The 13,936-nt window shown below is 42.8% G+C and overlaps 1 protein-coding gene across 1 annotated transcript in view; it reads right to left on the bottom strand.

Annotated features, from left to right (window-relative positions):
* Positions 1–13,936, bottom strand: part of LOC119156292 (opsin-5-like) — a 36,320-nt gene that overhangs the window by 14,452 nt on the left and 7,932 nt on the right. The window contains exon 2 of the mRNA XM_037405913.1: positions 7,898–8,103. Within this exon, the coding sequence (XP_037261810.1) occupies positions 7,898–8,103 (206 nt within the window). The remainder of the gene's footprint in view (positions 1–7,897; positions 8,104–13,936) is intronic.

Raw genomic sequence — 13,936 nt, 5'->3', positions numbered from 1 at the left:
GGACCCAAACCGCTTCCTACACACAAGCAGTCTGTTGACTTAATGGAATATATCTGTCAAATAGAAGATGACTAAATGTGAGGTAGGACTATTTAAGATACTTGCAGATATTATCAGAGTGATTAAGTTTCATATGAAATTTTGCTTAAAAGTCAGTGAGAAGATGTGGCACACAGGGAGGTGCCAGAACAGCACAAATTGTTTAGCCCGGTGAGGAGATCTTGAACGATGAAGGTAAGTGATGGACAGCATTTTTTGAGATGACATTTATCTCTTAGAAACATACATAAGCACAGAAGAATGAGGAAGGCTACTATTTTCCACATAAGGGAACAAGAAAAGGATGTTTGAATGTCCTCTGAGAGGAAAAGCTAGTGCAGGAATCAAGGTTTAGGCTTTGGAAATTCCTGGTTCTGTAGGATCACTATCAGGCAAGAAATGCCCTTTCCAGGCATCGGTGTGTGGTTTGATGCAGTGCTTGGGTGGCATGGAAGGGGATACATCAGACTTAGCAAACAAGAAAACAGATAGTTTGAACATCCATAATTTTTCAAGTACCAAATATGTAACTTCCCTAATTTGTCACAATTGGCTGCAGAAATAATAATTTACAGGAAAATGAGGAGAACTCATGACTAATAAAAACTGGCATAACTTCCCTGCAGTCGCATTAGTTATACTGAAATGATCTTTTATGTTGCTAATGATTCTGTTTGTGCAAAGGCACAGTTTTTCCCCCCTTCCCTGCAGATGAAGTGTTTTTCTCATTAAAATTTAGCTCACAGATGTCTACATGAGTTGCTTTTACCTCTTTGACTGCAACGTGCAAACTCATCAGATAATATTAAGATGGACCAGAAATAAATAAATAGGGAAGACAACACTTTTTTTCCAGTATCCAAATCTCAGTTATGCAAGGAAACAAGAATAGGATACATTCTAGTGTTCGTATTTGAGATTTTTTTTTTTTTTTCAGAAAAACATATCTGGGAGAGGAAGATTTTTTTGTAGCACAGCACAGCCAAAGTAAAGGGCACACTTTTTTTGAATTTGCTTTATAGATCAGTCTCCGCATCCTACCTTTCACAGTGAATCAGCGTGCTAAGGTGAGCTGAATACAGAGCTTATGTTACACAGCTTTTCTTCAGCACCTTTTAACACCTGTTTTATCTGTTAATGCTCTTAGTGCCAGTTCCATGATTTGACTTTGGGTTATTTTCATCTTACTGAAATGTCAGGAATGATAAGCTATATATAAGTAAAATCCCAGAAATATCACACCACAGTACTGTGCTAGGATAGTCAATAACTATCAAACATTTTTCACTCCCTTTTTATATTTGGTTTAATTTCTTTTTACATCTTATAGATAGGTAGCTGAACATTTTTCAGCTAAGCAGACATTCCCGCACTATTACAATTAGAGAAAAAAAAATCTGTTTTCTTCCAGCCCAGCCTCAACCTTAGAGCTTCATGCTTGGAGACTGGGACATACAGTGATATTGCAAGATTTTTTACAGCAAGCAAGGCCAAGTTAACTCAGTCTTTGGATGGGAAACCTTCACCAAAGTTAGCCTGCTGAAGAAAGCCGTGCTGAGGATGAAGGTACTTCTGCAACATGCGATCTGGCTCCACTGTGCGTGAGGACCAGTGTCTGCACAGAGCATTCCTCACAGGGAGAGGAGGAAAACCATGGAAGAACATTCAAGTACTCTCAATGCAAACAAGGACGGTTACAGCAACCATCACTACATCTCCCCGTCGCTAGCTGGGAGGGATGGTGAGCGAAAGCAAACCTTTATCCACCTCAACAGATGTTGCTAGGGTAAAGATGAACAGCTTGTGGATTTGTCTGGGTTTTACGAGCAAGAACTCTGTGGTGAGGAGGGTACTCACATGGATAGCTGCTGGGGAGAACCTCTCGGCAGAGGTGGGGCTGAGACGTAGGCAAAGAGTGCTTGCTACATATGGAATACATTGAAAACAGGATGATTTGGTGAAGGAGAAAATGAATTGATGATGGAGCAACATGACATGGTTATGCTGGAAGAAGTTTGATGAAGAATGCATACAGATACTGGGCAGCAGCAGCAATGCTGTCTGCCATTTTCTTCAGTAATTTTCCAAGTACTGGGAAGGCAGGAGAAAAGAAGCCTGTGAGGTTTCATTGTGGTTGTTTCCATCTGACATTGCTTTTATTACCTGGCCACACTGACTGCTGAGCTACCACTGATCGATCACCTCACCCGGAACGTGAGGGAATGCCGCACCCCAGACGGTAATGCGTAAACACTGTCTTCATATTTATAAGTGCAAAAAATCACAAATGGAGTCAAGAGAGTCAATAGTCAGTCTAGCTAAATCAACAACTGGTTAGTTTTATCAGTTATATTAAATGGACAGAAATCAATGTTCTTCAAATCTACTCTATTTATAAAAGAACATAAATGCCTTTAGGTGTTTTGATTTATCAGACAATTTATAGAACATTTTGTTAAAAGAAGAAGATATTAATCTTCTGTTTCCTCCTCAGACAAGATTTAGCAATATTTTACAATCCGTGTATAGGAAGGGAGATAAAGGCATGTTCTGAGAAAGCAAATGCCATCAATAAAATATAAAATAATTTATTCAAGATAACAAGTCTGCCCTCCCCTCAAGAATTTCTGAAAAAAGCCCATATATTTTCATCTTACTGATCTCAGAATTTCCTACTTTTGCATTTTCCTTTTGGTATTTCAGATCCCCACCTCTAGATTTTACAAAAGATGGACATTATTTCTTCCTAGGAATGTCATACTAGACCTCTAAACATTTCATAACGCCAAAAATACTGCATTTTTTAAGTGCTAGTAAAAAGCAGTGACTGGAAGCTGAATCTGCAAAAGGGGGAAAGGGCCACCATGCTCAGCTTTGCAGGCTCTGGTTGCTTGCCTGGTGCAAGGCAGGTTGTGGCTTTAAGCTTCGCTCCTAGATTACATGTGGCAAAAGCTGGTGAACAAATGAGGCTCTTAAAGTAGCCAACAGAACAAGACAAGGGCCATATCTCAACCCCCTTTTGATTTTTTTAATGCCTTACTCCAGGCTGCAAAAGATTGGAATTTCGTGGTATTCACCACCATATCCTTCCCTTAACTGTGCAAGACCTTTCAAAAATTAAGCAGTGTCACTGTGAAAAGCAGAGAGTTTTCTGATCTGTTCCCCCTTTTCCCCCACGGAGAGTGTAGGAGAGACTGATTCACTTTTCTTCATCCAAAGGTGCTCAGATCCACATTCCTTGCCTAGGAACGTAATCCCCAAGGCTATTAGTCATGTGGGGATGCTCTACTGTCCTTACAGCAAACAAACAGTGTGGCCAGAGACAATGAGAAGCTCCCTACATGAGTGGTGAGACACCCGTCGGAAGGTGGGGAACCCTCCTTGCCCAACAGCAGCATTGATAAAGCAGGACTATTGCACATCTAATTAGTTTTTTTTAGAGAACCCCATTTATCTCGGATTTCAGCTGGCAACTTGATCAGCTACACCACCGCAACTTGATCAGCTACACCACCACAACTTGATCAGCTACACCACCACAACTTGGAAAAGTCTGCTAAAGTGCAAGAAATCCCAGAGTTTTCCATGGGTCACATACTCCTCAACGCCTGCACACTAAGCCTGACACTCCTAGAAAATTTTGGACTTCCTGGCCACACCATGCCCTTTTGGATGCACATATGCCATAGGTCTGGTGCTGGCAGGCAAACTGTGCACAAATGTATTGGGGGTAACAACAGACTAAAACAACACTTGCATGCAAAGTGGGGCTTACTGCTGCTCACTACACTGCCAGTTGTTTCTGTCCAGGGTATGCCAGACGGAAATACAGAAGTGCTGCATAAAGCATCAAAACATCAAGCTGTGCAGGATTCAAACTATGTAGTAAACCCAACCACAAGGTGAGACAGTCATTTCCCTCTCTCTCTCCTGCTTCCCTCCGTGGCTTTATTATTCTGCACTGCGCAAAGCAGCTTTAGCAAAAGAGGGGGAAGGCAGGTCCTTCCAGGCTGGCCCTTGGTGGGAAAACTTTCTGTTAGTTGATTAATAAGGTTCAGAGGAAACTGCGGTGTTTACCTGTACAGAATTAATATTTCTGTACTTCCTACATGTAAGAACATTTGCATGCAATGTTATTTACAAGTTTCTGAGCAACTTCTAATTCAGAAAACCATACCAATAAAAAACGTACGGGAAGGACCTCGAGGTAGCTTTTCACTAGAAATATGGTCAATGGGGGAACAGATGGCTCTTGGTCACTGGCTTACATTCCCTGACCTCAACTTTACTATACGAACTTGTTTACTTACTGATGATATTACCAGAGGCTAAAACAGAATGTGCTAAAGACTGACTGTCCTCCCTCTGCCCAGGTCAGGACTAAGACCCAGTGGTAGAGCAGGGAAGGGATAAACAAGAAATGAAAGCAAAGTCCAAAAGCCACCTTTGGAAAACCATATCCATACACAGCATACATCAGGGGCATCAACTGGATACAGACCTACCATGCAACCTCACTCCTGACAGGAGACCTCTGTCAGACCTCCAAAAAGAAGAATAATATTTGGCATGGGGAAAGGATAGTGGTATTTCTTCCATACAAAGGAGGAGAACAGGGGCACGCATGTATGTCCCCTTCAGCAGGTATGCCATGAGATGGTCCTTTTAGATGGTGATGCATCTTTTCTTGCAGAGAGTTTTCACAGACTAGGCTGTTTTGAAAGAGAAGTAGTATCTGCCTGTCTTCTCCCTGCTCCCTCTAACCAGGGCAGCCAGGAATGGTGAACCTTAATTTGGAAAAATACTACCTGAGGGCACAGAAGGAGGCCTGAGTCAGAGGAAAGGAAAATAGTTAAGTGGATTAAATGAGATGAGCTCATGAAATGTCTTCATAAACAGAAATGACAGGCTATCTTGGGAAAATAAATTTTCCCTAAGCATACCTGACAGCAGAAGCTGACTGATCAAATTGGAGCAAATGTTTAGTGAAACGGACAATGACAAAAAGCCAAGTAAGGCTCTCCTCTGGACTCAGCAAAACAAACCAAGTAAGGGAAAACACACAGGCCGTACTAAGGAAAAATCCACATTCATGTGTGCAACAGCCCAAACTGTCATCCCAGCTACTTGCAGAGGAGCTTGAGTGCAGTGAGAACAAGACACCAGCTTCGGAGAGCCATGACAAAAGCATGGGCTTTACCTTCCTGGCACCAAGCTCCTCATTCCTCATGTTCCAGATGTGAAACCCATTCTGGTCAGACTACAAATGTATCAAGTTTTATAAACACTAAAAAAAAAAGCAATCAAACCTCTACTGCTGTTCAACATTGCACATTTTGAGAATGATCTTTGGGCTGGCTGTCCACACACAAGCGGAAATGTTCACATCTTTTTTATGTGCAGAAGCTTCCTGCTATTTCTGCACAATATTCTTCCTAAACAACAGTCACTCGACTTCCAAAAGTCACTTTTTCATCACTGGCTTTTGTTTTGTCAAGCTCAATAATCAAGAAAATGGATGTCAGGGTTTACACATGTTTCTGAGACCCTCCCAACACAGAACAAAACCTTGATGGAAACAGGAATCCTACATGATTTTCTCTCAACAAGCCACAACCAGCTCAACCACTTGACGTCACAACCAATTCAAACTATTCAGAGTACAAACTGATTTCTCCAGGTTACCATGACTTTTTAGTTAGCATTTATACAGTATCAGTTCCTATTTGAAATAATAAATGTCAGCTTTTAGAGCCTACAGAGGATTACCAAAGCAGAAACCTTAATACTTTGCAAATCAGACTGTTTAGAAAAGCCAATGGATTATTAATATCCTGAACAAAATTTTTGGATCCCAATACGTTAAAACTTTGCCTGATATCCTTGCTTTACAAATGAATGCTGCTTAAAACCAGGAGATCCAGATAAGATTACTTAACACACCTTGACCAACAAACTATCTGGGTACCCCCAGAACTTTATGGACCACTTATCTCCTTGTAAAGGCAGTTCAAGCACAGCAAGATTAAGCACACCACCACACATTAAGTTCAAGCACACCTCTATCCCAGTCTTTTCACACCTTAAAAAAAAAAAAAAAAAAAAAAAAGAAAGAAAGAAAATAAAAAGCACCAAATCATGATAACAAGACTCTAAATAGCTCAAAGTCAATCACAGAGGGACTTCCAGGCAGAGCCATCAGGGAAGAAAGCTGTGAGGCTGCTGACAGAAGACTCCCATGCAAATCAAGAGGTACAGACCCAGTGTGCCATGCTGCCTTGATTCCTACCTGTGCTGCTGTTTACAGCCCAAAATAGGAGCCACAGCACAGACTGGGCTTGGAAGAGCTTGGGCTGGGGAGGCAAAATGGTCATTTACTGTTACCACTTTCAGCCTGCTGGGTTGTAAATGTTAAGTTATGCCACGGATCCTGCTTCAGGATTTTACACTGAATGGCTTATCCTGTCTCACATAGGAAGTCTGCAGCAAAGCTAGAACTGGACCTGGAGATCCAGATTTCACCTTTCCTTTCCTAATCATAGCTCCAAGTCTTCCCTGATACAGGGAAAATGGGAGTCTGTTTAATTCCAAGTGTAGGTGTGAATTTTACGGTTTGCAGGTATGTCTTTATCTGATGACTTCAAAGGTTTCCATTAATAAAAAAAAATAATTGAAGAAGCTTCCTCAGAGTTTCTCCTTAACAGACCTTAGACTGCAATTGTAGGTGTTTTCATTGGAGAAATAAATAGTGGGATTTTTGCTAAGGAAATAATGAGCTTCATGTTGATAAATAATTTTCTGGCAAATGTCTGTCAACACACATTTTAAACAAGAAAACAATCATTTTTTGGATAAATCTACAGCTTCTATGTTCAGAGTCTTCTGTGGGAAGTCTTCCCCTCTGGGTAAACTGAACTTTTGTATTGAAAAGGAGGGAGCATGGGCTGTAAAAGTGCTTTCATCTATGTGCACAATAGTTCAACTTCCTCTCTTAAAAAAATAAAAATTAAAAAAACCTCAACACCACCACCACCACCACCACCACAACCCAAGAAGAGAGGATTATTTCTCTCTCCCTTTTCCTTCATCATGATCTTTCTTACACCTTGCCGCAGGCTATCCTGTCATTTTCAGATTTTTGATTCCCTCATGAAAGAGACACACTAAGTATAATCTTTCTCACAGATGTTACCGAAAACACCAGGGAGTCAGGCTTGTGCCTATCTAACCATGCGATGTATTTATATTCTGTCTACATAAGTATGTCTGAGAATTAACAATAACAACATTTTTCAAGTTTTCCAATGAAAAGCTGTCTCCAAGTACAGGGATGACTGTGCCATAAAATTAAGCCACACAACCTACCACAGGCTATGAACCAACCAAGAATTTAGGTGTAAGATTGAAGAGTTACGATGGATTTAGTACAAGAAGTCGTATGCTAAAATATATGGGTATATCCAAGTGCTACGTGGAGGTTTTGCTCTACACGCCTTGCCAAGTAAGAGTCTACATTGCTTTAAGTCAAATGTTAAAGTGCCAACAACCAGGTTGACCAGGGGAGCTGAAGACAAGCAGAGCCTACACCATAGCTTTCCAACACGAGTGGGAACTATGACATGAAGTAAAATCCCCAAACTAGCAGCAACTATTGCAAATAGATAGAAAAAAATCAATGAAAATTGGTCAAACCTGATCAAAAGCATTGATTTATAGATGTAACAAAAGAACGCTGTCCTTTTGGAAGGTCAGTCAGTATTTCTTTTCACTCTTTTGAGCCTCTCTGGTTATTTATATATAGCATATACATAGAAATAGGTGCACCTATTTTGTCTAATTAAGCTTAATCCAGTCTTACCTGGCAAGTCCATATTGATGTGATAATGAATCCATCATCCCTGAAGACGTTGAAGATTTCAATGATCCCCCGTGAATAACCAAACACAGAGATACTAGCATCTGATACAGCCAAGTTAAATGTGAGGTAGTCGGTGGGCTGCAGAACATGTCTTTGTTTATACAGGACAAAAATCACAATACTGTTTCCAAACCAAGACAGCCAGCCTGGAAAAAAATTAAATAATTTAATCCATTAAATCAAAAAGCACATAAAGCAAGAAGTAGTTTGGTGTGTAAATGTGTGATGTCTCTTCCAAAATTACCCTTTTGTTCAATTAGAAACGTATTCAACCAGAGTATCCACTGGAAAGCCTATGCACAAAGCCTTTTTAAGTAGCTGGGTACATTTCAGAAGCAGGAACAAGTGAATAACTCCGGCAGTAAAACAGAACAAACACAAAGAGCTGCTGCTGCATCTACTGAAGATCCACGGTTTAAAGGCCTAGAGAGTTTTTTTTTTTTCCTAAGTGGACAGATGAAATTCTTGAAATGCAACACCTGGGAAAAAAAGGAAAGAGTGGTAGAGTATAGCAGAGACTACAAACAATCTGCCGAAAGCTGCAGCTGTTTAGGTATGTTGTATAGAATAATGGATATGGGAAGTTCACACACATAGCTGGAGAGCTGCTTTACCAGTCCTCTCCCGAGACGTGCAGATAATACGATTACATTTCTTCTCTCAGAGCAGTCTAAGATCTCCTTGCGGCAAAGCCTGTCCCAGGTGGGAACATTTTTCAGTAATACACCTGATAATCTGTATGAAGAGAACATTCAGAACAGACCTTTCAGAAGCTTTCAAGGCTTTAAAATTTATTTTTAGACAATTGTGTCCTCTCTTAACTCTCCAGGAACAGAAATTGCCTGACTCTAATTACATGAGGAAAACACAAGGGAGATGAGTGTAAATCTGGTGAAAACCAGCCGCTTACTCAGCTGGAGAGACCTAGAGTTTCCAAAAGTGCACGGCTATTGCTTCACCCATCAGTGCAAGACCCTGGTAGGTTGCATCCCGCTTTTTGGAATGACATAGACATAGAAACAAATGAGTTTTAACAAAATGTTTACTCATAAGTGTTGGGCTCAGTATTGAAAATGGGGCTTAGTCAGTGTGTGGGATGGCTTCAGGGTGGCTGCTGCAGTAGGGCAGCACAGCAGGTTGGGCAGCACCTGGCTCCATGTTGGTGGCTCCCGTTTGCACCCCCAAACCAGCTCTGCCACTGCCGAAATAGGTGACCTCTCTTCACCTTGGCAATGTGGAGCCAAACACCACCTCTTTTGCATACCTGAAGCCTAGGGCAGGTTTAGGAGCCCAGCAGCTGATAGTTTTGTTCCCCACAGTTGGTGCCAGGGTACAACATTTACTACCAGGCAAGGGAGAAAAGAGTTGATCCACAGCTCTCTGTTGTAGTGGTGCATCTCATCCTCTCCCCTGGGCCGCTCTTCAAGTGACTTAACCTAAACCACTCGTTCGTGACATCTATCCAGGCACAAGCAGTAGATTTTCCCAGGCAAGGGTGCTGTATGTCGACACAGTAAGAGGTGAATACGTGCACTGAAGAGGGACATGACACGATGGTGTTGCACAGCACCTGTGGATATTCAAAGGAGTTCACGAGATGAAAGGCGGCTGATAAGTTTAATGTTGTAGCAAGAGGAACAGCTGTCTTCCTTCGGGAAGCGTCAACAACCCCATATGTCTGGAACCCAGCACTTCACTGCTGGGCTGCCTTGGCTAGAAAGGGAGGGGAGGAAATTGCCTCTGAACCTCCAGGCCATCTGGGAGCATCACAAGCTGAAACACCAATGAGCAAAGTGCTTGTTCTCCAAACAGAGAGGCTGGGTACTTACCGCCTGGTGAGGTGCTCTGGGTAGTCTGGAGTGGGAGGGGAGGTGGCTGATGGGGCAGTCCCTGTATGCCATGATGAACTGCGTTTTCTGTGGAGCAATTTCCTTTAAATAACTTTTCTCTGCAAAACTGCCAAGCTGCTGCTGCTCTGGCTTGCTTAGCAAATACACATGGTTTACTAAAGAGCTTTTGAACCAGGAAGAGCTGACACGTTGGCATATGGTATTAACCAGAAATAGTCACTGGTGCAAAGATACACTAAGATACATACATATATTTTAGATATATCTCGTTATAAGGATAAGATCAATAATAATAAATACATCTTATTCTGGCCACTAGGTGACAATGTTTCTTAATCAAGTCTCGTTCCCAACAGCTGCACGCAGTTTAAGTCAGGAATTGTTTCTGGCTTTTGTCTGAGTCTAGGTATTATACATAAACAGGCACAACAGGGCACTGGAGGAGCAGGGCTTTGGGAATGCATCAGGACAGTCTGCAGTGCAAGCCTAGTAGTTGTTTGCGTACGTCAGTTCTATCTTCTGTAAGGTAAGATAGTTTTCAAGATAGAAGGCACAGAAATATTTTCCCTGTCACTATGAAGTGCTAAAATGGCAGAGAAAATAAAATGGCACCTCTTTTGTAAATAGCAAAGATTTGCCAATACAGTGTAGCGGATAGGAGGGCTACCCCCGAGGTGTCGGACTCGCACTTTCTGGGAATGTACAGGGCAAATTCCTCACCTAGCCTGGAGGAAAAGGGAGTTTTCAGTTAAAGTATCTTAAGGAAAAAAAATTGAGCAAAACATGTAAAATAACAATACGCATTTTAGATGGAGATGACAGAGACACAGTATTTGTGATCATTTTTTAGACCTACATTCACACACCGAGGGTGCGGATGAGGGGAGCACTGAGGGACATAAGGTGACAGAGTGGGTACGACTTCCGCATGTAGGCTCATTCCGTTTAACCAAAGCAAGCGGAGAACCTGTGCTGGCATATCCAGCCCCTAAAATGTCTGATCTGTCTGGGTAGTAGACCGTATTAATACTGTGATAAAAAACCTGGAGGAACACAATTCTCAGTAAATCATGGAGCAACAAACCAGGGTCACATAAAAGTGCTATCAGCTGGAGCAGTGACTATGGGACACCAGATCTCTGCGCCACACCATCAGACTGATGTGCTGGTCTGCCATTGCTGACTATATTGACTGAATATTTTTTAAAAAACAAAACCACGATACAAAAAACTACCAAAAAGCAAACCACGCCAACCAAAAGAACACCTCAAACCAAACAACCTCCCTGCCTGCCTTCCCCCAGAGCCTGACAGCACAAGGACGAAGGCTGAAGCTGCAAGGCGAGGAAGCACAGCAGTAGCTCTGACGCTCAGCCAGGGCAGGGATCTCCTCAGCTGCAGTGTGCGCCTCAGATCACAGGTGGATCAAGAGCCCACAAAGAAACCTCTGAACTTCGAGGTGCTGTAAGACCTTGGTGTCACCAGGTGGCATCTCAGTAACACAGAAAAACAACCGAGAGAACTAGTTTCATATTTTGCAAGCTGCCAGCAATATTCACTCATAAGAGCATATGGGGGAAAACCCAACCCAACCAACCCAAAATCCAGCCCCAGCACCTTAAGGTAATCCTGGTGAGGAAGGCCAGGTTCCAAGTGAGATGAAAACGTGGCTGAAAGAGGGAAAAATAGCAAACTGGAAGAAACTGAGTACTTTCACCCGACGTAAGGTTCAGAGAGGAATCACCACATTTCCTCCCCTAAGCTGTAAGGCTGTCTGATATGGGCTGCTTGTCAACAAGAGATGCTGGCCCTTTTGAAGTGGCAAAATACACAGATAACATCCAGTTACTGAAGTTCATTAACACAGGGCAGGACTGAGAGCAGGTGCTGTGAGACTGGCAGTATCAGAGTAGTACAGGTTAAATGACTATGGATAAATGCTAAATACTGAACAGCTAAGAGTCACCTTTACCCCCTCAGATACCCACAGGAAAGTACTTGGTACCACGTTTGCAGACATTGGGGGGTCGGAGGAATAGGATGGACAGCAATATTAAAAATGTTGTGTTGCCCTTATATTATTCACTAATAAGCCATCCCCTGTAGTAATACCCCCTAATAGAGCATTTTAATCCACAGTTGCTAAAGTGCTCCACAAGGAGGCTGGTGGTGTTATCCATGATTTCTGGGGGAGGCACAGGAAGGCTGCCAAGCAAGCTGGTGGTGGTCAGGGACCGAAACCCTGTTGACAAAGTCCTGCATCAGCGTGCTGCCTGCCAGCCTGTGCACAGTAAGCACCAAAAAGCAGCCAGCCAGAGTGACTCAGGATATTGAAAATCTCTCTGCTGAAAACAGATTGTTTAACTCTTGGACTAGCTAAAAGGGAGCACAACAATTTTACACAGATTTCTGCCAAATCACTCAAGCCTGAGCACCCAGATATACTCTGTTTTTCTCTCATGTACCTGAGATTGCCTTTGAACAAGCAGTAAACACCTGAGGCTGCAGGCAGTTTCATTAACATTCAATTTATGTTTTTGCAGAGTTAAATTTGGTATGAGGTGCAGGAGCAGGCTGGAAACTAGGACCATGCGTGGCAATAAGTTAGCTGAGGGGAATGTGCTCGGGCTTGTCTAGACAACAATCAACATGATGAGCTTGTCTAGACAGCAATTAACATGATAAGGCCTGTTTGCAGAGCACAGGGGAGCGGGAAACGGATGGCGCCAAAGTTGGCGCCAAGGAAAGGCAACACCTTGCTGTTAATTAGCCGCCAATCAGGGATTGCCTAGTATGCAAGGGTTAGCCTCAGGAACCAATTGGTTTAAGACGCGCAGCCTTTGAAAGTGTATATAAAGTTGTGCTCCTGTACAATAAACCGACATTTGCTTGCATCAAGCTGCGTCCCGTCTCCTCATTCGCCGCAAATTGGTGACCCCGACGTGATACGTTTAAGGATCTAACGTGAAGGGCTCTCGAATCGCCTATCTGAGCGACATGCAGCGAATCCCACAGAACTTTGAATGATCTGCTGAAAGGAAGCAGGAGCCGGCCATAAATCCCTCCGGAGGTGAGAGGTGAGCTGTGGGGAATCCGTAATGGGGAATCAGGCTTCGTCCCCAGAAGGAGACGTTTATGAGCTTATGAAAGGTCTTCTTAATAAACATAAGAAAAATATCTCTGGACAAGACCTTAAAGCAATGCTCAGGTGGGTGCAAGTAAATATGCCCGCAGTGACTGCATCTACAATTTTTACGCGGGAACTTTGGGACGACACAGGGGTGAAATTATGGGATTCTGCGACAAAAGGCAATATTGAGTCCCACCGTCTGCTTTCTTCATGGAGAGTTATTTTTGAGACTATGAAAGCAGAGGAAGGAGAGGAGGAGGAATCGCAAGCTCCTACAGCTCTTTCCTCATCAGCCTCTAAGTCACAGTGCTCTAGACCCCTGGGTGTCAATGCAGTGGGGTATCCGCCAGAAGAAGATCCTTTTGACCCAGGACCGATAGACCCTGAAAAAGAACCTGATTTATACCCTCCTGATCTACGTGATGTGTGGACAAAAATAAAGAAACAAGCCTTAAAGGAGGGGGATTTGGACATGGCTAAAACTATAGTTGCTCCGGTCTTGTATTCTCAGGGTCGGGCAGGGGGAGCACGATGGGAGGCTCTTTCTTTTTCGGTTGTTAAAGAACTGCGCCGTACAGTTACAGAACATGGTATTTCTTCTCCCTATTTTATAAGCCTGTTATCTTCTGTGTTTGATACTTATATCATGACTCCTCATGATTTGAAATCTTTAGCACGATTGTTACTAACCCCGACTCAGTATACGTTGTGGGAGTCGCATTGGAGAGGAGGACTGCAAGCACTCCTGCTCACGTATGTCAATCATAATGACGCTGCATTAGCTGCACTGACAATAGAGCATCTTACGGGCACCGGGGCACATGCTGATCCGGTAACACAGGCTCAACACTGCCCCCGTGCGGCTCTCGAGGCAATTAGAGAAGAGGCAAAAAAGGCTTTTTTCCAGGTTCCTGATGTACAAAAGCCACAAAAAGCTTTTACTAACATCACTCAGGAGTCTCGAGAACCTTATATGCAGTTTATTGATAGACTAAAACA

The sequence above is a fragment of the Falco rusticolus genome, chromosome 12, assembly GCF_015220075.1.
Source record: "Falco rusticolus isolate bFalRus1 chromosome 12, bFalRus1.pri, whole genome shotgun sequence".
NCBI lineage: Eukaryota > Metazoa > Chordata > Aves > Falconiformes > Falconidae > Falco > Falco rusticolus.
The sequence above is the reverse complement of the archived record's forward strand: the minus strand, read 5'-3'. Positions and strand labels throughout refer to the sequence as shown.